At 32.0% G+C, this 27,025-nt stretch overlaps 2 protein-coding genes across 2 annotated transcripts in view; one reads left to right on the top strand and one right to left on the bottom strand.

Moving 5' to 3' along the window:
* The window catches only part of LOC106680771 (luciferin 4-monooxygenase), a gene marked incomplete at its 3' end in the record, with an annotated part of 52,631 nt that overhangs the window by 5,269 nt on the left and 20,337 nt on the right, over window positions 1-27,025 (top strand). Inside the window, 3 exon segments of the mRNA XM_014420702.3 lie at window positions 15,431-15,638; window positions 20,453-20,610; window positions 24,339-24,490. Of these exon segments, the coding sequence (XP_014276188.3) occupies window positions 15,431-15,638; window positions 20,453-20,610; window positions 24,339-24,490 (518 nt within the window).
* LOC106680392 (ATP-binding cassette sub-family C member 4) overlaps window positions 1-27,025 on the bottom strand; it is a 79,274-nt gene that overhangs the window by 38,543 nt on the left and 13,706 nt on the right. The gene's annotated exons all lie outside the window — the stretch shown is intronic.

Below are 27,025 nucleotides of genomic sequence, written 5' to 3'. Positions count from 1 at the left end.
AAATTAGGAATTTTTCACCTCGATTTATCAGATAATTTTTTTTTCCCCAGGTACTATTTTTTATATAATCGTTCATAACTCCTGTTCATTCTTTCCGATCCGTAGATTAATATAACAGTTGGAAAGCTGAATGCCTGCTCTTTCAGCCGACATCGACAAAAGAATAAGAAAAATCACCTTAATCGGACCAGTATTACCGATCATACAGCGATGATAGTCGTTATCAAATGCGTTACCATAGTCACCGTATTATTACATTTATATATATAAAAGAGAATCGTGGAATCTTTGATTAGGGTAACCCACCTAGGGTGTTGATAAAGAGTTCACTGTTACTGAGGAATTGCTTGCTTTACAGCCGCTAAAAGGAACCGCTACAGGAGAGGACATTTTTAATGAAGTTCAAAAGGTATTCACAAGTTTTGGCCTGCCATGGTCATAATTAGTTGATGGTCGTCTTACGTAAAGGTTTCATCGGGATTTATAATGAAAAAGCAACTGAATTAAATGTACAAAGAACATCATCTGATAGTCCTCCATTGCATTATCCACCAACAGAACTTGTATTTTAAGTCTATTCGACTCCAGAATGTTATGAATGTGGTAGTAAAAACAAAAAAACAAAAATTGTATTCGATCATGACGGCTTAACCATCGTCAGTTCAAGGCGTTTTTGATGAAATAGCAGCCGAATATGACGACGTAACATATTATTGTGAAGTCAGATGGATAAGCAAAGGGGACATGTTGGAACAGTTTTACGAGCTTAGAAATGAGATGGCAGATTTTATGCAAATAAAAGATAAATCACTATCTGAATTGAGTGACCCAAAATGGATTAGTGACTTAGCATTTCTCGTCGACTTTAAAGGCTATTTGAATGATTTAAATTTGAAACCCCCAAAACAAGGACAGTTAGTAAATGATTTGTACACCCATTTGAAAGCGTTTCAGAATAAAATCCGCTTGTGGGAGGCACAGATGCTGTCTGGTAACAGTTACCATTCCACCACGCTCTCTGGGTATGAAAATATTGCTTAAGAACTCATATGCTCTATATGCTGAAGAAAACAAGTTACTATCGGAGCAATTTTCGAACGAATTTAGCGATTTCAAAAACATGGAAGACTGTTTCAATTTATTTGCTACTCCAACAAGAAGTAATGTGTAAAATGCTCCATTATACTTGAAAATGGAGTTGATCAGGATTCAAGAAAACTCACTACTAAAATATAAATTTTACAACGTGGAGTTTTTTACAAAAAAAAATACCTCGAAGAAGAACCTTTTCCGCAGCTCAGAAAATTCGCAAGAAGATTGATTTTTGCTTTTGGCAGTACTTATAAACGCGAACAGTTCTTTTCAATGATGAGAATTATTAAATCACACCATCCTGCAAGGTTGACAGACGATAATTTGGAAAATTCTTTACGTCTTTGTATCATTGGAATTAATCTAAACATCGATGGATTAGTTTCCCAAATTCAAGCTCAGATGTCTTTTTGATTTCGGTGTCACTATTTAACGTAGTTTGTAATAATTCAAAATTTCACGATATAATTATTATGTTGTACCTATTTTTTTCATTTCATTTTGTTATTTTAATAAATTTTATTATAATAACAATGTCGTTTTTTTTTTTTTTATTTTCAAATCATCTTTATTTATATATAATTACAATTACAAATATATAATATAATGCATAGTATATATACAGATTACATACTGACTTTGTTTGCCGTATGGCAGTATAAGATGAGTTACAGGGTCCGCTGAAGGCGGAAGTAACAATGTCGTATTATTTCATGTCTGATATATATCGTTAAGAATTATGAACGTTGTCCGCGAACGTATTGGCACATTAAAGTTTGGCCAACAACATGTCAAAGGTTCCCCATACCTCGTCTACGATAAACTTTTGAATTAGTGGACCGATTAACGTCCGTTTTTTCTATTTTTTTTCAAAATTTTACCTTTTGCCATGGAAAGGGGGTGGTATGCTTTCTTTTCATAGCTTCATAGCAGAATGTCTGCTCTAAAAAATATTTTACCACTCTTTGATATGCCAATCGGTCACAGTTGTTTTAATATAGTACTAATATTGAAATATAGTGAGGATTCTTATTAAAAAACTATTTATGTTACTAAATTATACTAATAAAGTACACAATAATTTATAATAAACTATCAACTGTTTATTAATTCCTTATCCATCCTCAAATATAGCAATAGTTAAGAATTGCCGGGTAAGCTAGTAATGCTCATAAAAATAAAACTCGCTATAGAAAATCCAGATTATAACATAATTAAATATTTATATACCAACTTGGTAACTTTATAACTATATTGAAACCTTTTGAACTAAAAAGAAAAATGCAGTTATTATTACTTTATTATTTAGATTTATAAAATTATTATACTAAAGATTTAACATATAAAATACAACTTCTATCTGTACAGAATCATCAACCATTTGCGATTTAGTCGCATCAATTTTCTAAAAATAATAATAAAGCCCGAAATAAAAAAAAAAAAAGCTGTGAAAAATTAAAATGTGAAAATCAAAGTTTTTAAAAAATAAAACAAAACAGATATTAAAATAAAAATACACAGCCAGAATCACAGATGGCATACAAATGAATTTGAAAAATATGATCATAAAAATGTGAAATTTGGATTATATAATGATTATGAACTGGGTTAGTACATTACAAACATGGAAGATAAAATAGATACCGGTGACAAAAACGGTGTTATATATGACAATCGTGAGAGCTATAGCTCCGTCACAAAGGTCATATTTTTCTCACATTCTTGTAGGAAACTAGAACAAATGGGATTTAATCGTTTTAATTATGACATTTAACTACTTTCAGATAACAATATTCATAATTTACCAAAAATATTTTTAGACTCTTTTTGAGTCGTGCGTAATCGAAGTTTTATTTTTTTTAATAATTTGTTTGGCTACTTTTTTTCCACTGATTTATTCTGTATACAAAAGGTACTTAAAGGTCTTCAAGGGGAGGACTTTAATTGTGCTTTATCAAAACAGATCGAGCCATTTTAGTACTTAGCATATAGAAGAAATAAATAAATGTTTTTCAGATATTGGGCAGGTAATGCTAACCAAAGGATACCCGATTTAGGAAACATTCATTGCAAGTTAAACTATAGAAAAAATACAACTATATTAGTCTATGGAGGTGCACAAAACCTAAAAAGCCGCAACAAAAAAAAATGTGAAAGAGGAAGAAGTTGAAGTCACTAATAGGCGATTAGAGTACTCAGTAGTAGCAATTTAAGAGAATTATTTAATCAGGGACGGGTCGAGATGAACATATGAGCTTACTTTTGAAGGATACCTATCCAATTAGGAAAATATCTCACTGAGGTGTAAAAAAGAAAGTACAAGTTAAATAATTATTCTAACTTGAGCCTTACAAGAGAAGGCTTACAAGAGTATATACATATAGTAAATCTGATCTAAGTTAAATTGGAGTGTTACAGGCGTGTAGAGAAACTACCCATTGGTAGCACTCTACTGACATTTTACATTAGCTGGTCTCTTGACCATCTTCTTTTCAGGCGCCTCGGAGGATTGTCAGGAATGGAAGAGGATGCAAGATTAGAAACTAGGGGGGGTGAGTGGATAGAGAGTTTATAATGGAAGGAGTGATATCTGGTTCGGGCTAGATCGGTTACATAGGGTACATTAAGGTCTTTATGTATGATTTTATTTGTGACAAAGTAAGGAGCATTGAGGATTTTACGAAGGATTTTGGATTGTAAGGATTGAATACGAGAGGAATTCGAAGGTTTAGTGGAGCCCCAAAGCTCAACTCCATAAGTCCTGATTGGCCTTATTACAGTCATGTAGATCAGTCTTTTGTAATGTGTTGGAAGTTTAGACCGTTTGTCTAGTAAGTGCTGTAATAGTCGAAATCGACGTGCAGTTTCCTGTCTTTTCAGTCTTGTGTGAGGATTCCAGGTTAGTCGTTTGTCAAGATGTAGTCCAAGGTAGCGGATCTGTTCGACAGGGGTAAGAGTAACATCATTAAATGAAACTGTAGGGCAGGCAGTAGGTTTACGACGAAGGATAAAGGTGATTTGATGGGATTTGTTTGACCGTTTGTCTATTAAGTGCTGTAATAGTCGAAATCGACGTGCAGTTTCCTGTCTTTACAGTCTAGTGTGAGGATTCCATGTTAGTCGTTTGTCCAGATGTAGGCCTTAGTAACGGATCTGTTCGACACTCTGCAATGTTAAAATATGATTTCCGAATGAATTTTAACTCCAAATACTTTCATTATTTAAGTTACGGAAACACTGATTACTTTCAATTAGCATTATAAACTAGGCAATGTAAATATTGGTGAGTTTCCGAGGTTCTGATTGCCAAGCGGTCAATACTTAGCTTAAGTTACCCTGCTGTTGGCTCTTTATAAACGAAAAGTAAAAAAAAAAAAATACAGAAATATTTATGTCAAAGAAACCAAGAATGAAGAACACTCGTATGAATAAACGAGGTACGTTTATAATTAAACGTATTTAGAAAAAAATTACAGGCTATACATGGAACCAATTCCATTGTCTTTTTACGAATAGCATGGATTTTTCTTTGGGTCTTGCAGGTAATTATTTAGTTGTTTTTTTTTTTTTTTTTTTTTTTCATAAGTGGTGTTTACGAATAACGAGAAGCAGATTACCGAGATTATGTAACCTCATCAAAAAGTATTTACTTAAAGTACTTACTTAAAACGCTTTTTTTTTTTTTAATTGACTATTCTAACCGACTCAGTACTAATTGAAGCAATAAGGTACCAGCCAACAATTATTATTATATGTATATACATACATGTAATGTATATATGTCCGATCATGGATTGATTGGTATGCCCAATGTATCTGGGCAGCATGGCTGCATAAAGCATTACTCTCCTAAGTTTTGTAAGCTACTATTGGGAAGTCCCTATAAGTTTTACAATTATTTTTTTTCTAAAAGGCTTAGAGACTGATTTTTTTTTCACACATTTTAGCATGAGGGGAACCACCATTAATAATTTCAACTTTATAGGAATTGTCATTTTTTAAATATGGTGAAGCTCAAGTTATCTAATCTTTTATATGTTAAGATAATGATAAAATGAATTTAGATGGAAACTTTCAAAGAATAATTAAAAATGTGGTGCGATGATACGCAATATGATATATATAAATATATACGCAAATCCCTGGTGAAATTGAACAAAATACCTGGGAAAAATGCCAATATTCGAGCAAGAATAATGAAACTGTGTGTACTACTTGTCTCCATTAAATTCTATTCATTTTTCATCCATTCATGTAAATCGTTCAACAAGAAATCCTCATGGAATAAATTAATTTTAATAATTCATGAGTAGATCGCTGTGAATTGATGCTGTGATGAAACAAGAATAAAAAATAAAATAAGAAAAACAAATTTTAAATTCTAATTTTTAATATTAGAATATTAATATTAAATCCAGATAGTTATCATATTTAATTTTTCCTAGGTGATTTTCAAAATTGAAATAAGTGGATAAAGTGATATAATGGTATAATCTTATACTAATGCTATAATTAAAACTATATGAATATTTGAGGAAGTACATAAGTAACACATTTATAATTCCATAAATTTGTTATTTATTTATCAAAGTTGAAAATTTACTATCTAAATGTTGCTATTTTTTTCTCACTAATAGATGTTTTTAATGACGATTAGCGGACCCAGCAATGCTTTGAAATTGCTAGATTTAGGGATGTAGATAGATTGATGAGAACTGGATACAGAGAGAGAGAAAAATCCTTCAAATAAATTATATTGAAGTTACCAATGGTTAGATATAATATAATATGTTAATTATATAATATATGTTATATATAATATGTATATTATATAATATATATGTTATATAATATGTTACCCATGGTTGGATATAATTATATTGGAGTATACCAATGGTTGAATTATCCACATTTCTGTATTATGACATTAATATAACTCGAATCGTATTTACTTATTGTATATATTTATTATAGTTGTAAATATCAAATATTAAATTAACTTCAAAATTTTTTAATTTCTTTGATAAATGGTATTTAAAAGTTGTAGGCGGCGTTATAAACTAATATGATTTGATTTTCATTAAAATATTTTTTTGACCTACTGTACAAAAATCCTCACTTTTTTTTATTTTTAATTAATAAAAAATAATTTAATTGAATAAATAATATTTTTTTCTTATTCTTCGGACACAGACAACTCGACTGGTATATAATAATCATGAAGAAAATGTACACTTCCTGAGCTAATCGCCAAAAATATTTAATTTTGTTGATAATTTTTTTTTTTCCGTAGAAATCTGAATATCCTATAATTTCCTGGAAAATCCTAAACATTTAGCAAAAATCCCCATCACAACTTTTTACTCAGCTTTATTTGAGTCCTAATAGACATTTGTACGCCTGATTCCTCACAAACAGTTTTTCACAAAATAGATTTACAAACTTGAACAACTGTTTTATCGTTATTTTTTTAGGAAATGTTTTTGCTTTTTGAAAAAATCTACTTCGGAAACTATTAAACGTAAATAGCTCAATTAGGGCTCATATTTTAGAAAATTTGCTCGACTAAATGATGTTTTATTAGGTTTTCTAGTGTCGTAAGAAATTTTAAAGATTTTTTTTTTAACTTTATGAAACAGACGCTATTTTTATTCCTCCTAACTACATAACATAGGGTGGACTCATAAATTTTGACTACTTACTAAACCTATTTTTCAGTAAAGTAATCATAAATTAGGGTGAAACAACTGACTTATTTCCGCCGGGCTCTTCTTTTACCAGTAGTTTCGCCACTTAAACACACTTTTTACACCGACTATACTCGTCAAGAAAAAATGAAAATAGAAAAAGTTGAACTCACACTCTGTAAATGATGCTTTGGAAGCATGTAAATACTTCCCAACTCACTGATTGACATTAAATTAGAAATTTCTTGGTTCTAAGATAAAAAAATTTGGCACATAAAAAAATATGCGCGTATCATCTCCTTTCACTTACCGCACTTCAAGGTGAACATTTAGAGCAATATTTTTTCTACTGCTTTAAAATTCGTATTTTAGGGTGTCTCGAGATGAGAATAACGAATATCAACTTCATTCCAGCTAAGAATGTTAAATTTCAACAAAATATAACAAAGCTATGAGGAATAATTGCCATCGGGAAAGATCGGATACGTTCGGCTGTCTCCGCTTTTGCAGTCTCTAAAATGCTTATTTCTCCTTTAGTTGATAAATTCTTTTATAGTCCATATTTTTACATTTTTTATAATTGTTTACAAATCAAAGTGGTTAATTTTTCTAAATAAACAAAATTTTAGGTACTCTCGAGGTTGATTTTTTAAAGGTTCGTCATTTAAGCTCTGCCTGGCTATTTTAATGAGGATAAGACCAAGCTGATATTAAAGACTATTTCATTTTATATGTCGAGTTTGATCAAAATGGTTGAAATGGTTTTCAAAATAAGTGAAAAATCGATTCTATAAAGTGGCTTTTCAGTTCGGTTGATTTTATCGAAAAAATTACTATCACATCCTAGTTATACCATAATAATAATAAAGGTTCAACGCCGATACCACCATTCGCTCTCTACATACATAGAGGTATAAATTGATCCCAAATGTGTCAAAATATAAAAATTGAATTAGTACATGGCAATATGCTATACTTTGTAAGTAAAAAACGAGAATTTATATTTAAAGGCGACAAAAACTTTCGCAATTCTTTATTTTATCAAACTAATTAGCTGAATAGTAACAATTTTAGAACTGTCAAAAAATCATTTGGTGGTTAGTGTGGACTCATATACTACTACATATATGTTTTTGCCAAAAATTAAAATAAAAAAAATGAAGTTTTTTATTTTTACGACAATGGAAGGTTTACGACTTTCTGCTTGACCTAACATAACTACTAAGTTATAGTACATAATAATACTCTTTAATTTTCTATATCATAACTTCATCGTAAATAGCCATTGTTTAGGATATATATGCAAAACAAAAACAAAAAAAAAAAAAAAACCTAACTTTGCTTTATTAAATAGATTTTCTAGTTAGTAACAGTTTTAGAACCCCCAGAAATGCGTTTTCGTGTTTAGTGTGGTACTAATTTTTAAAATTATCCGACTCCTGTGTTATAACCCTCCTCCACTATTATCTGCTGGGTCTAAGTAGCCCCAAGATACGATATATATTTTTGTATTTGTATTATATTATTGTAAACATAACTTTTATTTTATATGACGATAATGAGAATTGAATCTAACCTATAGACAATTTAAGCTCGAGCTAATATGGAGTTGAAACAGCTCAATATCGATCTGAATAATTGATTTCGACCCTGACCGCATCTTTTTTTCCGAGCAATTTCTTAAATCTATAAAGGGACAATTAAGATAATTGTCTTCAACCTAACATTTTTACAATAAACGTAGCGTACTGACTTTAAAATTTCATGAAGATTATGTCATTTTCCCTTAAAGAATTTACTGAATAATTTTCAGAATACATAGAACTTTCAAGTAACCTCTGGATAAATAGATTTCCCAATCAATAACATAACCATCCAGAGTTTACTCGCTGGCACTTCAATCCGACAACAATAATTTCAATTACTGAATATTATCAATATCAATATCAATAGTCGATAACACAACCTAAAGCCGAGGTGTCGCGACAATAGTAATCGTTGTCGCAGCCATTAACATCGTGTAAACTGATATTTGCTATCGTATCATCAGGATTTGCTTGATAGTATTATCAATTACCCGTGCATGTGCGACAGACTTGCACGGTAAGTATTTGTCAAATGGAACACCAACTTTATTTTAAATAACTAAGCAGCCAGTGTTTCGCTGATTATTTAAACATCAGCAGGAAAAAAAAAAAGATAAAATCATATAAATGCAGACCAGAGACATTACGTTTCACATCGACAGCTATGAACTAGTCTAACCAAATAAGTCTGTCGCACTGTCAAAGCAAACACTCAGGATTTCCCTCTCCAAATACATTGAAGGATTAGGTACCAATTTTCAAGGTTATGAGAGCCCCAAGACACAATATTAAGAGATTTATGGCTGATAAGACCGAAATTTAATGTTAGAGCAGGGGGGATCGAATTGCAACTAGTCCCAATTACCTATAGTACAAGAGCCGGGAAGAAAGAAAGGCAGTTATCTCACCCCAATTTTTGATTACTTTAATGAAAACTATGTATAATTACTAGTCAAAACTGATGAGTCTGCCAAGTATAGGTAGGAGGAATAAAAAATGGCGGCTGTTTTAAAACCTTAAAAAGACCTCAATATCTTAAATACTACCAACAACAGTAGAAAATCTAAAAGAACATTATTTAAAGAAGGGTAAATTTGCTGAAATTTAAGACCTAAAAGAGCTACTTACGTCCAATAGTTCTCGAGATATAGCTTTTTAAAAAGCGACATTCCATAAAAATGTACTGAAAGATCAGTAGTCAGAGAATTTATTTTGAAAAATCTATATCTCAAAAACCATTTGACGTACAGATGTCTATTAGCACTCAAATTAAAGCAAGTTTAATGTACTATAAGTAGTTTATGACCTTTACCTTCGTAAGAATAGTAGTTATCATGATATTTGCTAAAATAAAATGATTTGTAGTTGTTCGGACAATAAGTTTGATTTATGAAAAACTTTATTTCAGAAGCCATTGGACGTACAGATGTCGGCCAACCCTCAAATTAAAGCTAGTTAAATTTACTATAAAATAGTTAATAATATTTATCTTTGTAGGAGTAGTAGTTTTTATGATATTTGGCAAAATAACCTCACAAAATTTTAATTTCTAGTTGTTCGTATAAAATGTTTGATGTTTGAAAAAATATATCTCTAGATCCATAAGACGTATACATGTCTGCCAGCTCTCAAAATAAAGGAAATTTAACTCACTATAAAGTAGTTTATGACAATTATCTTCGTAGGGGTAGTAGTTTTTATGGTATTCAGATATGAATATAAATTTAGCAAATGAAAATTTGTCCGAACAACTATAAATCAATTTATTTTAGCAAATTTAATGAAAACTACTACTCCTACGAAAATAAACATCATAAACTACTTTATAGCTCATTAAACTAGCTTTAATTTGACAGGTAATAGACATCTGTAGGTCAAATGGTTTTTGAGATGTAGATTTTTCAAAATAAATTCTCTAACTACTGATCTTTCAGTACATTTTTATGGAATGTTGCTTTTTAAAAAGCTATATCTCGAGAACTTGAACATAAATAGCTCTATTAGGGCTTACATTTTAGCAAATTTACTCTACTTTAAATTATGCTCTCAGATTTTCTGTTGCTGAATTTTTTATAGGGCTCTTGTACTATGAGGGAGGCCATCTGTGACGGATATTTCGAAGGACCAGGGCAGCATTCAACAATCATAACACAAATTATCTTTACACAGCATTGCCCTTCCCTTTTGAGTAAGTACGAAAGTCGTGGGCTAAAGGATCTACTGAAAAAAAACAACGTCAAATTTGATTCATACGCCAATCTGGAACGTTTATGAAAATTATATTTAAAGATATAAAAACGTAATAAATTTTCTAATGTTTGAATATTTTTTATTAAAGTTCTAAGAATAAGTTAAGAATCGAAATTGAGGTCAGAGACTGCTCCATGAAATTCCTATGCTTTTTGTATCCCATTTGTCAAAAACAGCTGAAAAAGTAATCTATACTTCTGTACGATTATTATTGTTTTTATATATTTTCAAATGTGTGATGATTACTTTGTGGATGGAACACTCAGTTATGAACAAGAACAAAATATTTACCAGCTACCACTTTGGTTCATTGAGCAACATCAAACTCTAATTTCCTTAAAATACTAAAATTAAATCCGTATTCTGATAACTTTTTATCATTTTACTGACTATTTATAATTGTTTGTTTAGTAATTATCAGTGACAATTTTAACTGCTAATTAATATAAACAGTATTGCACAACCGAAACTATAAGGCGAAACTTTTTTCTAAAAATTTAATGTGGAAGAGTAACCTGACCCTAAAATCGGACAGGAAGTCGGAATAATAAACCGGTTTCGTGGTATAATAAATCAATGACGGTCGCATGATGAACCCTGATTGGTTATTTATACCAGGAGCTCGCAGCTCAGCGGTGGGCACTTTTTAACAAAACATCAGCTCACTCCTCGTAAAAATTACACATTAAAAGTAAGGATCAAACCTGATTCATAAACATTTCAAAAGGTGTTCAAGATCCCATTGGCACTATCCTTAAAACCCACATTTTTTTTTAATTTAGAGGGTGAAACTTGGTATGGCAAAACTATGTCACCAGAGTTTTCATTGTTGCTCATATTCAATTTTCTAACTCCCTCTCCCCGTTCTTCTCCAGCGCACATAACTCTGAAGTTTGTAATGGAATCAGTGGGGATGGGGAGGGGCGGCCACCCGGAGAGGCTCTTTTAGGGAGCGACAAAATTTCACAATAATTTCTTGTAAAGAATCATTTCATTCCATGCCTTTTTATTTGTAACCTACACAATACACGATAAATATGATTGTTATTGCCAAAAAGTTCTTTGTAATTACTGCATATTTTAGCCTTTTAAAGTGAAATAACTAAATAAGATGGTGACATACGTTTTCCTCCGCCCACGCTACGTTACTGAATGGAATGTAGTTTATTTCATAGTGGAATCTTGCACAAAATCTAATTCTATAGACATTTTTTTTTCATTATTTATTTGATTTTATTGATCATTATTACGGGTGTATACTTCAGTCTTAAATGAGGTTTGTTCATTGCTTCATGGTTCGTTCCAAAAAGGGGAAAGTTAGGATTGCTTAGGTTGCCCCCACAACGACCTTTATCCTCTCATGACAATACAAATATTAAATAAATGGCAGGCAACATGGACCAAGGCAACAGAAAACTAATTAAGAGTACAGTACTTCCAACGTAACGTACCACTAACTGTTAATTACATACTAACAGTCTGTTGGCATTTAATAGACACCTGATTACTACATAATTTGGCAACTTTACGAAACGATAATAGTCCTCACTTTCTGGAAATATTTTATTACCTTAAGAAAAACTAATATGTACGAACACATACAACTAATTAGATTTATTTACATCTTTATCACACCAATTAACGTCACTTGCCGTTATTGAATAAACTTTTTTTTTACTTTATTTATATATATTTTTAATATTAACTAATTACCTCCTACATACTTTCTCATCATTCGTTCCTTTCTCATAGATAGATTATTCCAAGTAAACCGCAATGGTTCCTATTCATCCCTCTATTCTCACTACCCTGGTGTCGTTCAAGGTATCCTGGTCCCTAGTATTCTTGGTCCCATCCTCTACACCGTCTATAAAACTGACATCCCGACCTATTCTAACACTATCCTCACCACGTATGCCGATGACACATGTGTGCTCGCAGTTAATAATAATCTATTAATTGAATCCCAAACTCTCCAATCGCATATCACACCCCTCGAAGAATGGTGTCGTAATTGGAGGATTAAGATAAAATCCAACAAATCCCATCAAATCACCTTTACCCTTCGTCGTAAATCTGCTGACTGCCCTATAGTTTCATTAAATAATGTTAATCTTACCCCTGTCGAACAGATCCGCTACCTTGGACTACATTTAGACAAACGATTAACCGGGAATCCTCACACATGAATGAAAAGACAGGAAACTGCAGGCCGATTTCGAATATTACAGCACTTACTAGACAAACGGTCTAAACTTCCAATACATTACAAAAAGACTGATCTACATGACGGTAATAAGGTCAATCTGGATATATGGAGTTGAGCTTTGAGGCTCCACTAAACCTTCGAATTCCTCTCGTATTCAATCCTTATAATCCAAAATCCTTCGTAAAATCCTCAATGCTCCTTACTTTGTCACAAATAAACCAGATAAACACCTTCCATTATAAACTCTCTAACCACTCAAACCCCCTAGTTTCTAATCTTGCATCCTCTTCCATTCCTGACAATCCTCCGAGGCGCCTGAAAAGAAGATGGCCACAAGACCAGCTAATGTAAAATGTCATTAGGGTGCTAATAATGGGTAGTTGTTCTACACGCCTGTAACACTCCATTTTAACTAATATCATATTTACTAAATTTATTATCTAATATATTATATGTATATATACAGTTGTAAATTTCAATAAAGATATTTAAAAAAAAATTAACTATTACAATGAATCTTGTATAATAATAAATGCAATATGGTCCAGGTTCGGTCAAGTAAAACGCAAATATTAATAACTATTTTAATTCACCCGACGTTTCACCCCTTCGTCAGGGCTATAAATATAAGAAATAGATTTATTTTTTATGTACATTTTTTTCTTATTTAATTTAACATTGTATACCATGGTAGTTTATTTACTTTTTTACTTATGTTAAGTGTTTGTATCTTTTTTAGCCCTGACGAAGCCCTGCAACGTGGCGCCATTTAATAATTGGTTTAACCATAAACCATAGTCCATTTAATATTCTAATATAGATATAATGATATTAGGAATGTACCTGAGAGTTCAGTCACTAAGCCTTATATCATATTAAACAAGTTTGGACACTAGGGTGGTACACCAAAACCACTCAATATGGTACCCGCTTTTCTGGAATTTAAAACGAATAATCAATGGTATATTAACCTGATAATTACTCAAAATCTGAAGAAATGGAACCTCATAGTTCTTCTTCAGGATTTTACATATTTTTTAAATATTAAATTTTCTGAATCTGATTTGAAGTCGAACGACACGATAATGCCCCTGTGGTTACGGTAGGATAATTTTCTATCATTACTAACAATCTATAAACGTTAAAGATATGCATAAGAAAGAGACTTTGTAAAATAAAAAATCCGTTAGTTAATTTATTTATTTAGTTCAATATTATTAGAGGTAATTTAAAATATAATCATACAATTTAATTGAATTAATGATAAAAAATTAAATATGTTTGTTTTGACCTAAATAAATATCATCGAATTAATCATTATTAATTATATACCCTTGTATAAAGTTAGTTAATATTGTTTCAGATAACTAATTTATGTATATACCCCAAATTATGCTTCAGATTTTTTATTTAATTACATTTCCGAGTTAATATCTCAAACATAGAAACAAAACTTCATTAACTTAGCAGGCAATATCTCTCTTACCTGCACCCCTCCGCAGAGAGCTCTACACTGTTACAGCTAAGAGACGCGTGCCCCTTGAAAGTTGATAATTGCTGTCAAGGTTAATCTAGAACTGTTTTGAATTAAATGTTTTGCCACTCATGCGAAGATACCATTGATAGCGATATGAACTCTTTTATTTTTGATACATCGAAAATGATATGTTGATACAGAAATATAGTAAGTATATTAACTCTTAGTTAAAATAGTAATCTACTCTTATCTAATACGTTTGTATCTAACAATGCGCTCTTCAATTCCTGCATTTAAATAAGTTATAAACAATGTCGGTAACTTTCTCGGAAATCAAATGTGTAGAATAAATTTCAGTATTTTCTATTTATAATATAACTCTTAAAATATAATATACCTTATAAAATACTTCCAATAAATAGTAAACAGCTAATCAAGTCAAAAAAAGTTTTATTCATTTTTTTAAATTTTTCATATGAGGAAATGATAGAAGAGGGTGGGGATAGTTAGTAATGATCAGAAATAAGTAAAACTCAATTTATTTGAGCCTACCTTTTGGCCTGAACATTTGAGATATTTTTTAGGGCTGTTAACAAAAGGAGATAACAACCATAATGGCAGGGCAAATAATTAAGAATTGAAGGGGTTGTGTTACAAATAGTAAATGTTATGAAAACAAATGTCTGCAAATAGGGACGTTTTAAGTTTCCTTTTCCTTCGAAACAAATTACCTAGTTTGTGCTAGCAAGAGGGCAGCACACAACCCCACTTATTAGAATGGGTATTGTCTTTGATGATCCTAATCGATTTTTTGTAACTACAACTAAATCTGTTTCTATAAGCTCTTTTCATACTGAAATCTTTAATAGATTGTTGTTACATATCCGATTCCTAATCCATAAGTCAATCCCATTATTGCAGCATGGATGTGTTTTCGAGAAAACACGCACCGGGTATTCAAGTTTAGTACACTAGTAAAAGAGAATTGAAGGATTCTCTATATCGTTCGCCTGAACTGTCCCTACGTGTATTTAAGTACTTGATTATTATTTCAATTTTCTTGAAGATATTGTGCACCATTGACCCCTAGACCAGAGCTCATTGATAATTCCGATGATGTCCGCTACAGGTGGAAGTGGAGACAGGACGAGAACTGACCTACGGGCACTTGGCCCGGCAGAGCCTCTCGGTGGTGCAGGGGCTGCTGCGGGAGGGCGTCGGCGAGGGCAGCGTGGTGGCCATCGTGAGCTTCAACAGCCAGGAGGCCCACGTCATCTTCCTCGCCTGCATCCTGATCGGGGCCACCGCCGCCCCTATCGACCCTTCTCTAGTAGCAGGTAAGTCTCTCCAAGTCAATTATCTTATTTTTACTAAGTATGTAAAGGTGACCACTGTTTATTACAAATGGAACAATAAAGTGGAGTAGGCTCCACTCCATACTCCATCTTTCCTTTATTTACCGTCAGGGCTCTGTTTCATAATAAGAGTTAACAGTATTAGTTCACAAATACAAGTATACAAACTTCTAAGTACCAATACTAATACATAGTTTTTCACATTGGGGATGACTATTGGTGTTATTGTTGGAGTTTAAAAGTATAATAATAAAAGTAAATATAATGCAAGTTAGTGAAATTGTATACAAAGTACAAAACGTAAGTAGAATAAAAATAGTATTAGTTTGTACTCAGAATCAGTGCCTAGGTAGTAACCATTTATGGTAAATTCTAATAGGTAATTTATAATATTTGTAATCTGCAAATATTTAAATTTACGGACTCAATTTTAACATAATTGATTGATACCAAAAAATTAAACAGAATTATCAGTTAATTATTCATCATAATTGTAACCTATTGAGAGCAATATACCTCATTGAGTAAGAATCCTTGCTCACGCAAAGAATTTTACCAACTAATATTATAATCCATGAGCCGGCTATAGACCTTCATTCTGCTACTGAGAGTAAACACTTTTTTTTGTGGGCTGGAGAAAAACAAGCCCGATAAAATTCTTAGCGTGTGGCAGGGAGCTATAGTGGTGCGTTGCTATCTTCACTAGTCCGAATTCGAATGCAGCTGTAGCAGATAATTATTCATCCAATTACTTTAGCTATGAGTCAACCCTGTGAGTTTGGGAACCCTGCTGTTAAGTGAGGAAAAAAATCTGATGTTTGAGCGTGATCATAAACAAATCACTTATTGTCCACTGCCTTTGTTCAAGAAACAGTGCTTTCTTACAGAATACTTGACCCTTGACTCATCATGGGTTGAGTAGTACAGATAAACTTAGCTGTTTATATAATAGTTAATAAATAGGATTATATAGACCGCTATGCAAACAGCACGTTATTATGAAACCAACAACACATTTCAAGATGACCTTATTACACTCATACGCTTCAAGATCCAATCGCAGCTCACCCAATCATCCAAATCACCTAGTTCAGTCGTCCTTTTCAAATCATATCTACTAATCGTTATTGATTGCTAGTACAGTAGCAATTTGTTGGAAGGTTCGAGTAATATGAAAGAGGGTATTCAATTGGAGTAACTTAAAATCAATTAAGGTAGGTCAGTTTTGTTATATTGGCAGTTACTATATAATTAATAAAAGAAAAAAAACATTTTTTTTTTTAATGGCTACATTTTCATATTTTAATGAACATTCAACCTTAAGATATTAGTTATTATTAACAATATTTTACTTACTAATCCAGATAATTAAAATCTATTCTATTCGAAACTCCCGGTCCACTTCAGAGCTAATTTTTTATTAATTAATTAACCTCTTATACCCTCTTTTGAATTAATACTGCTGAGATGTAGTTAATAATTGTAGCAGAAGACATTATTGAGAAAATTAAAGAACCTAGAATTGAGGTTAGTCAAAGAATCGATAAGGCAATTTATCGAACTTCTTGCAAGCTTTATAAATGAGTGACTATTACATGAAGCTTTTAGAAGCTACTTCAAAGGTGAACTTTGAAGGAATCCTTAGCAATTATTTAATAAGTTTTATTGAAGAGTTAATTTTGTCTCCAGAGACTATTTCATAAAATAATTAAATACAAATATAACCATAATGAGGTGTATATAGTTGACCGTAGATTAATGATTGGAGAAGTTTGTGGCGTAGAAGGTAGGCTTGCAACTGGTTCAGTTTCTTTTCTCTGCAAACTTCTCCAATCATTAAAAATATAAACATTTTATTAATAATATAAAATTAAAGATGTTTATAATGATGCAAAATTTATTTTGAGACATATTTGTTTAGTAGTTATAAAAATAACATCCATTTGTCTCAACAGTTTTCTTATCATTTTAACAATGTAACGTGTTAAAATAATAAAAGTGGTCATTGTCATGCAGTATCTGTTTTGTGGAATTCCCTCCATTACTTTCGCTTCACAATGTACAAAAGTATTTTATTAACAGGCATATTTTAAATACGGATTGTAGTCAGGCCTTCAAGTTTGTCTCCCATCCGCCAACTGGAAGACTTCAAGTTTCCCGCCACTCTTGCCGACTGATTAAAAACTACCTCAGTGGAAAGTCTATCGTCGTACGGGTTGGCGGGAGCTTTTCGACTCCTGTTCCTACCACCTGTGAAGTGCCCCAAGGCTCTGTGCTGGGACCAATACTATTCGTGCTTTTCACAGCCCCGGTGGTAACAATCCAGCACCCGAAGGCAGTGGTTGCTGCCTATGCGGATGACATCGGCATCTATGGCTCCAGCATTAATGCTCCAACTGCACTGTCTCATGCACAACAAGCGGCTAATACCATCGCTGCTGAGAGCTATCGACTGTATCATCTGCTAAAATCTCCGCAGCTCTCGCTCAGGCTCAAGCTCAAGATATACTAAGTTGTCATTAGACCGACGCTGCTCTACGGTGCGCCCCTGCTCAAGCACATGTATAGAACCACGCTCAACAGACTGCAGAGCTTCCAGAACTCTGTCCTTCGGAAGATTGTAAGAGGAACAGCGTTACAGAGGGCCAGAAACACTGTCATCCACGATGAGCTCCAGCTGCCCTCTGTGCCGGAGTACATTGGCCGGAGGCACATCAAATTTTTTTATGGGTTGAAGGCCTGCATCAACCCGCTGTTCCGGGAAATCGACTCTCCACGCCACCTGGGAGATGGCAAGGATATGTCCACTTGGTAAATGTTTTTACTATGAGGGGAGGTTTGGGCTCTGCAGTCTAAACCTAATACTATCACAACCAGCATGCAGCGTAGTATATCTAAGTGTCACCCTTAATGGGCACCTGGCACTAGCAGGAAATGTAATAAAAATATCAAGGCAGTTAGAACCAAGTCTTACACACTAAATCACCGGCTAACCTTATAATCTAATCTTCCTCTCCGTCTCAAATTAACTATTTGCAAGAGTATACTCAGGCCAGCCCTACTCTATGGAGCACCTATGCTGTCATCATCCCTTGATATCAAAGCCCTTAGGACTTATGAAAAAAATATTTTTTTTTTGTGTCAATATATATTTACAATATTTCAATCAATAATATTAATATCGACAATAAGTCCATATTAATAGACTATTTTCGTAAGTATGGTTGCGTATTTGAACATTAACATTCTATTGTTTTATACTGTATTTGTTTTATGTAAATATGTATGATTTTAGTTTTTTTTTGGCCTAATTAAAATTTTTTTTAAAATATATAAAATTATAATGTGAAATGTTTTGTATACACAACAAGCTGATAAACTTTCAGTCACATGAGCTGACTCAATTGCATACGTGTACATTCCACTTGTAAATGTATGTAAATACTTGTATTTATACAATAGCAGTTAGATCCCTGTTTATAATTCATGCTTTCTACTAAATGAATCATGTTTGCTTAGCCATAAGATGGTTACGAAGTTGTCGCAATGCATAATAAACCATGGAAGGGTATGCCTAACCTAACTGGGAAAGGTCCACAAAGGAATAATTTAGAGCTATCGATTCGTTTCCTCTAATCGATATCTTTTTTAGCTCAAAAGAATATCTTTAGTAAATTAAGGAATCCCTACCAACCTGAGGTGTTAGGAAATCACTGTTAATAACCCCAAAATTATACTTATACAAAATAAGGGGTTATCAATTTATCTGATTTTTTTAGGTAATTCCACCCGTAACTGCTCCATTCTTAAATCGATTTCTATGCTTTTTAAATGTGAAAATCCGTAGTTACGCCAAAACATCCAATTTCGTACAATATAAAACTAGTTCAAATAGAACGTCCTTTTCCTTATTTGAATTTCTGTCGAGATTTAGGTGATTTTGAAGCAAGGGAAAACAATATGAAATTCACGAAAACCCGATCTCATATCATACACAAAGGAGGGGAAACGTTGCATTAAATCTATCTTCATCTTGTTAAGATTTGCCAATTATTTAGGTTAAATAATGAAAATATTAAATATATTTTGTTTGCCAATTTTAGACATTAATTACCAATTATTTTATAAAAACACTTTTGATATGGAGGCTATTAAAAGATGGCATATTAAAAGGATAAGAACTTGTGTTAATTTCTAATTAAATAATGAAAACAATAATGGATAGGGGTCTGCTAGACTTGTATTTCATATGTTATATTGTAATGTATATAACTTATATTAAATTATATAAATTTTTATATCTAACTCAACCTCAACCTTTTATGTTTTATGTTACATAAATATGTAAATTCAACATCACCAGTAAAACGTTAAGTTAAAAACAAAATTTAAACTTAATTTTAAAAAATAAAAAATTAAATAACTTTTTAAAAAATATATTTTTGTTGTATTCAAGTTTCAATTGATTTATTCCAAAGTGTATCGAATTTTTTCAGGTATGCGAGTTGTTTCTAACCTTTTGACCGTCAATAGGGCTTGGTTGTTTTGAAATCGATAAACACTTATAATCGATTCGGCACTCATTCTTGGAAAATTAATCGTTTACTAAAGAGACGTCAGTTTTCCAACTAAAGATTACAATGAGACTTTGTTTACTCCTTGTTCTTTGTTTATAACCCGGGTAATAACCTTGTAGGGTGAATGATTATCGAGTTGTTATGGTCTATGACATATATTGTGAATTTGTTACATATTTAACACAAAATATCTACGTATTGTTATTTAATTATTTGTAGAGGAAATGGCAGCCCTACTAGAACTGGTGAGCCCCACAGTGGTCTACACAGAAGGTGGCAAGACCCTGAAGAAGATAGAAGCAGCGCTGACCCTTCTAGAGAACGAACCTCTCTTAGTCGTATCCGGCAGGAACAAGCATCCTTACACGTCTTTTCAGGTCAGTATAAAATAAATTAATTACAATCATAAATTAATTACAATGAAATATACACAGGATTGCCTTTTTTTTGTGTTATGATCTCCTCTTGTGAGGACCAACTTACTCGCTATAATTGTCTGTTTGAGAAGTCGGATAAGTAAGGCTACCACGGAGGGAGTGAAGGTTTCACGCCGTTTTTCAATTTTAAGTGTTTTTTAAATATTGTGCGATTTAACAACGTTAAATTCCCCTCTTCAATATATTTCAAAAGTGCACAGGACCGTCGCTCTCTGGGGGTCTTAGTTGGGCCGGGCCGGCCGGGAAGGATTGCCTTTTTTTCCAGTATTTATTTTTCCGAAGGTCTTATGTATACTTGAATACTTCACACATAATCAACTTCAGGAAGTGTAATAATACAATTTTAAAACATAGATAATCTCCGCCGGTAAGATTCGTTTGGAAAACCAGTGAAAAGAGATTTAATTATTTCGTTTTCGTACTTCAGCCTTTCATTCTGTTCCAAGAGGTATACAGTTGAGCAAGATTAGAAAAAAAACGATACTCTCAAAAGGCGCTCTAAAATCAGCTCAATTCACTTAAAAACTTTCAACCTTCAACTAAATTTTGCGGAATTGTAACCTTTGGACATGCTAAAATTTTAACAAATATCCAACCCCACTTTTAAGGTTTTGGTCTTCTTATAAAAGCAATCGTACAATACGAAATGCAGCTCATTTCATCCGAAGGCGTTCCCACTTGCAACTATAAGAGCTCGTCGTATTTCTGATAAATAAAAAGTTTTGATTTGATTTTGAATCGAAAGTTTTCCAAAGATAACAACATAGACTGGGAATTATTATCTTAATTGTGCCCGTCCCTAAAACTATTCAAAAGCAAAAATAGATCTGTCACAAATTAAATACAATCTACAGAATAGGTTAAATACGAAACAGAAAACTTTCTTTTATCATATTTGCCGCTATAAAAACAAAGCAGCAAACAATTTTATCGGATAAATGACGAAAAATAGATATTAGCATAAATGAAATTTTTATTTTATAATAAATACAAATAGTAATTCAGGAAAGTAGGGCAAGACTAATTTTAACCCCTTACCAAAATGGGTAAAAATGAACAAAACAATTATTTTTTTTATTATATTCGGTTTATCGCCTATTAAACTACATTTATGTATCAAAGAACTTGAAAATTTGTTACTTTTTATAATATTCTATTCATTTAAAATTTTTTACAGCTCTGGCCTATCACAGCATAAAACTGAACCACGAATTCAATTTTGAAAACCCAAAAATAATAGATACAGCACAAAATACAAAAATTAGAAGATTTCTATGTACATAACAAAAAACATACAAAACACAGTAAACTATAAAACTGACACTAAACACTTAAATACACATTACGCCGACATTATAAATAGACTTAAAATAAAAACATAAAAATCAGATGAAATAAACAGGTTTATGTAAAAAATCACTAAGTTAATATTTAATACAAAACAGGACTTGAAAAAAACAGAGAGGTAACCAAACAGCAAACTGAACGTGAGATAAGGTCAAAGAGGTAGTAGAAAATATAGAGTAATGGCTGTGCTAAGGAGAAGGGAAGATGCACATAATGGTTGACATGATTTCCCATATGAAATCATGAGGTGAATATTATTGTATAAATTAAAATAAATAAGGATGAAGATTGGTGTTATGATAGTTTTATTATTGTTGTAGGTTTTAAAGTGTATGAATATGGGACAGTGGTCCCGAAACGTTGTACAATGTTATGAATAATTAATAAATATTTCATTCAAAATAGAAGTCATTACCCTCAAAAAATTTTAAATGAATTGACTCACCAGACTTCCGATAGAGATAATCCAGATAATATTCTATATAATACATTTAAGACTGAGAACTAACGCTAATACACAGTTTCTTATTACTAATTAGTATTATCTTCGTATAGCACAACAATCATGTCTTCACATATTCCTATTATTTGATTATATTTACTATATTATTCAATCGCATTAGAGTGCGATATGAAGGCTTTTTGGTAAACAATTCCTTTATTTCTTAAAAATCAGAGGAACTCTTCGCGCCTTGCTCCCGAATACGCTTTCAGGTTTGTAAGGGTTAGATTGGACCAATACACACCCCTTTATAGCCAATTGTCCATATTGTTTAGTGGCACTGTCACCATCTCAACGACTGACTACATATTAGAGCCTTGAAAGTAGTAAATCAGTTTAAATATTTTACCTAAATTGTGAATCTAACAAATCTCGGCAAGGGAATGAAATCAGACGAAGTCAAAACATTGACTGCAATCTACTGATGCGGATGGCAATTTCTCGCAAATAGATGTCCTCTAATTACGATTTGTTGAGGCCCTTTCTTAATTTTTTTTTAATTTAAGATTCAATTTTGTTTTTAATTATATGACTTTTGTTTACCCTCGGGGCTTGGTTAGATTTAGGATTGAATCTATACACACCATTTTGTAGCCATGATATTATTAAATATTAAATTGAGAAAAAAACATGACACACATGAATAGTTGTAAAAATTGCTGGTATAGGTGAATGAAACATAGCAAGAAAAGAAAATAGTGGCAATCCACATAATATTTTTATGGAGATAAAATAATTGAACATATATTAGAGTCTTAATGTAAGACCCAACTTTTTATTCTCATGACAATTATTTTATTTTATTTATTTATTTATTTAATGTGATTTTCAACTGTACAAATAATAAATACAATAAGTAAATATGTTGTATGTTTCATATACACTTGAAAATCTTGGGAAGGAACCACCCATTGGCGGCATCAAGCATTAATTTAATGGTCATCTTCTTTTTAGACGCCTCGGAGGATTATCAAGGATTGTTAAGGATGAAAGATTAAGAATTAATGGGTTAGGATGGTCAAGGAGTTTGGAATGAAAAGACGCATATCTGTTTTGGGCCAAATCTGGTTAAGGTCTTTGTGAATGAGTTTATTTGTAACGTAATAAGGAGCATCAAGGATTTTGGATTGTAAGGATTGGATGCGGGAGGAATTTGATTGTTTGGTAGAGCTCCAGAGCTCAATTCCATATGTCCAAATTGGTCTGATTATCGTAGTGTATACTAATTTTTTGTAGTGAATGGGAAGTTTAGAGCGTTTGTCAAGTAAGTGTTGTAGCAATCGGAATCTACGAGCAGTTTCTTGTCGTTTGTGTGTGGATTCCAAGTAAGTCTCTTGTCAAGATGGAGTCCTAAGTATCTGTTCAACAGTAATTTTTTTTTTTAATTGTATTTTATTATTATTATTTTTTTTCCAAGGGCTTTCTTAGGGCTGGATTGAATCTATATACACCATTTTATAATGTTATCATAAATATTAAATTGAAAAAAAAAAATTACAAAAATAAATCGTTGTGAACTAAGCTGTCATAGGTGATTAAAATATGACGAGAAAAGAAAACATATTTATATTTACAATATTTTGCTGGAGATAAAAAAAAATGAAAAAGCCGGGAAGAAGAAATGTTTTAAATAAATTGTAAACAATACTCCTAGGAGTTTCATATATGAAAATAGATTTTAGTAATGTAATCGATTTTTCTCTTGATCATTTTGATTGTTAATTATTACAAATCACTCCCCCTAAATAAACAAACAACCTCAATAATATTATTATAGATAAGAAATGATGTATATCATGAGGTGTATTTTATGTTCTAGTCGCTGCTACAACCCACCGACCCGGAGTTCAGACCAAGTATCACTAACATAGAAGAGCATGTCGCCCTAATCCTCTTCACGAGCGGTACCTCTGGTCTGCCGAAAGGAGTCATGTTATCTGACACCTATCTATTGACCACTGTCAAATTTTTGTAGGTATTTATTATGTATTACTTTATTTATATTTTTCATTAATATTCTTATAAAGGAAATCAAAATGTAGTATTATACATAACTAATCTTTGGGGTCCCCTCTATCACCCGATTTTATGAAGAGTTGAAGTGGTTTCACTGGTGTCCCAGTGGCTTTACCCCTCCATCCGTCGTAAATATTTTCTTGCTTCCTTTCTCTACCAAGTTATTCAATCCCGCCGTCCATCGTAAATCTCTGATATCCCTTAATTTAAATTCCCACTGCATTCCCGCAATACTAGCTCACGGCCTTCAGCCTTATATGTAACTGCCCATCGCACCGCACCCTTTGGTAGATCTTTCCTCATCCGTTCCTCTTCTCTATGGAATTCTATTCCCTCCTTTATTCGTAGTTCTTATACCCTTCCAATCTTCAAATCCCGTATCTTCGACTACCTTCTATCCACTCAATTCCGAAGCTTTATATTTTTTATGTCTCAGATTTTCGTTTATAATTGTAAATATGTACATTAGGAGAGATTGTATCTTTTCATTTATTATTTTTTAGTTTAATTATATTTGATTTTTTATTTATTTATTTATTTTTTATTTATCATCAGAAGAAATCTTATGTTTTATGATATGTGGTTTTATTTTATTTGTTCTATCATTTTTTTTAATATATTATGTTAATTATTGTTGTTTATTTGTATGTTTTTAAATTCATTCTTTTATTTTATTTTAAAAAAGTTTTGTAATTTCATCTCTATTGTGTAATTTCATCTTTAGGCTCTAAAGCCTAATTTTTACGCCTGTACATTATTCTAAAGGGACCAATCCCAGAATAAATAAAGATCAAAATTTTTGGTTTTACTTTAAATAAGGTTTAGTACCGAAGACTATACCAAAAGCTAGCAACCTCAGACAACGGCTCAAACTACAGAATACGTAAAATACAAAATTTCAGGTGTGCCACTATTAAAGCAAACGAGCTGCTATATTTTGTCTCTGTTTCCACAGATTTTATTATGCTAAGTTATTCGAAAAAAAATGTTTATAATTTTACAGAAATTTTATTCAGTTTTAATTAATTTTACTTTCGCTTGTCTTTTTATATATATATATTTATTTTAATTTGGAAGTTTAATACATGAGGAATCAAAGGGAAGTATGATTCAGTTCAATTTTTGAGGAATGGGAAGTACTATCGAATAGTACTATAGTTTCCAGTAACCTTACGTTATATTTAGGTAATCTTTGTCTTGATCATTTTTTTTATCACAATTTGATTTAAAAAAAAGGGTTATCAATTAATTTTTTTGTAAATGGATAACTTATATCCAACATTGCTTATGGGTTTAATAGATTTTTTTTTATAATCACCAAATAATGAAATATTCATTTAATTTATATCAAACCACGCTGATTCCTAGTTTTTACGACTAGTTATAAAATATAACTCAATCTTTTACTTCTAATTAGCTATAAATGGAATGTATCGTAAGGGAAAATATTGTGATTGTGAAAAATTTCTGATTAGAATTTTTGACAGCAATACACGTTTTGATGTCCCGAAGTTATTTAGACTCAGGGACTTCAACCCAGAGTTAAGTCTCGCAGAATTTCTGTCCGTGTGGTATGTGAACAGCCTAGCTAAAAAACGAAACTGAAATTAAATATTTAGTACAGTTTTATATTTGGAATGTGACAGTGACTCGTTCGATAAAATCGACTGACCGGCAGTGCCACTACACGGGAAAGTATTGCCACAATAATTTAGAAATATCTGTTCTGCAACGAGCTAATATTAATTTCTACTCAAAATATGTCGTAAGTGAAAGTCGTGTGATGTGCGCACTGCACCACTCTTTTTTTTTTAAGAAGTAGTTCAAAGATCGCTCTGAGGTAAGATAGGAGGGGACTACGTTCATGGGTTTTCTGAGGCAGTAAGTTTCTCAGATATTTTTTTGGGTCAGTTGACAAAAAATCGCTACAAAGTTTATTTTTAATAGGTAAGATAATAAATTTGGACGCCTATAGCTGAGGGGGTTGAGTCGTAGCTTTTTGCAATATCGAACCCGGCCTGGGGAATCGACTTTTATTTCTGTGGCAGTCCCACAGAATAAAAACTTGACCCCCTCAAAATAGTTAGCATAGAGTAGTACCCTGTAGATAACCCCTCCGTATTTCAGAAATGACCAGAAACGGGGTCATAAAAAAAAAAATAGACAAGGACGGGAGCGTATGTTCCACGCCAATTCCTAATTATGGTAACTGACTACAAAATGTGACTTGATATTAGTATTTTTTGTAAGACTGCTTCCTCTACTACTATTAGTGTATGTTTTAAATATCATCTAAAATCATTCATCGTATGGACACATATCGTTAACCTTTGTGGCAAATTAATATTGTATTTATAAATATAGAAATAAAGAAAATGGTATATACCATCAATTTTTTTTTTATTATATTATAAATCATTTTTATTGTATTTCTTACTGTGTTCTAACCGCGTTAAATTTAGATTATAAATGACCAAGTGCTTTTGATTA

This window comes from Halyomorpha halys, unplaced genomic scaffold (genome assembly GCF_000696795.3).
Source record: "Halyomorpha halys isolate HHAL.00 unplaced genomic scaffold, Hhal_1.1 Scaffold18.1, whole genome shotgun sequence".
NCBI lineage: Eukaryota > Metazoa > Arthropoda > Insecta > Hemiptera > Pentatomidae > Halyomorpha > Halyomorpha halys.
The sequence above is the reverse complement of the archived record's forward strand: the minus strand, read 5'-3'. Positions and strand labels throughout refer to the sequence as shown.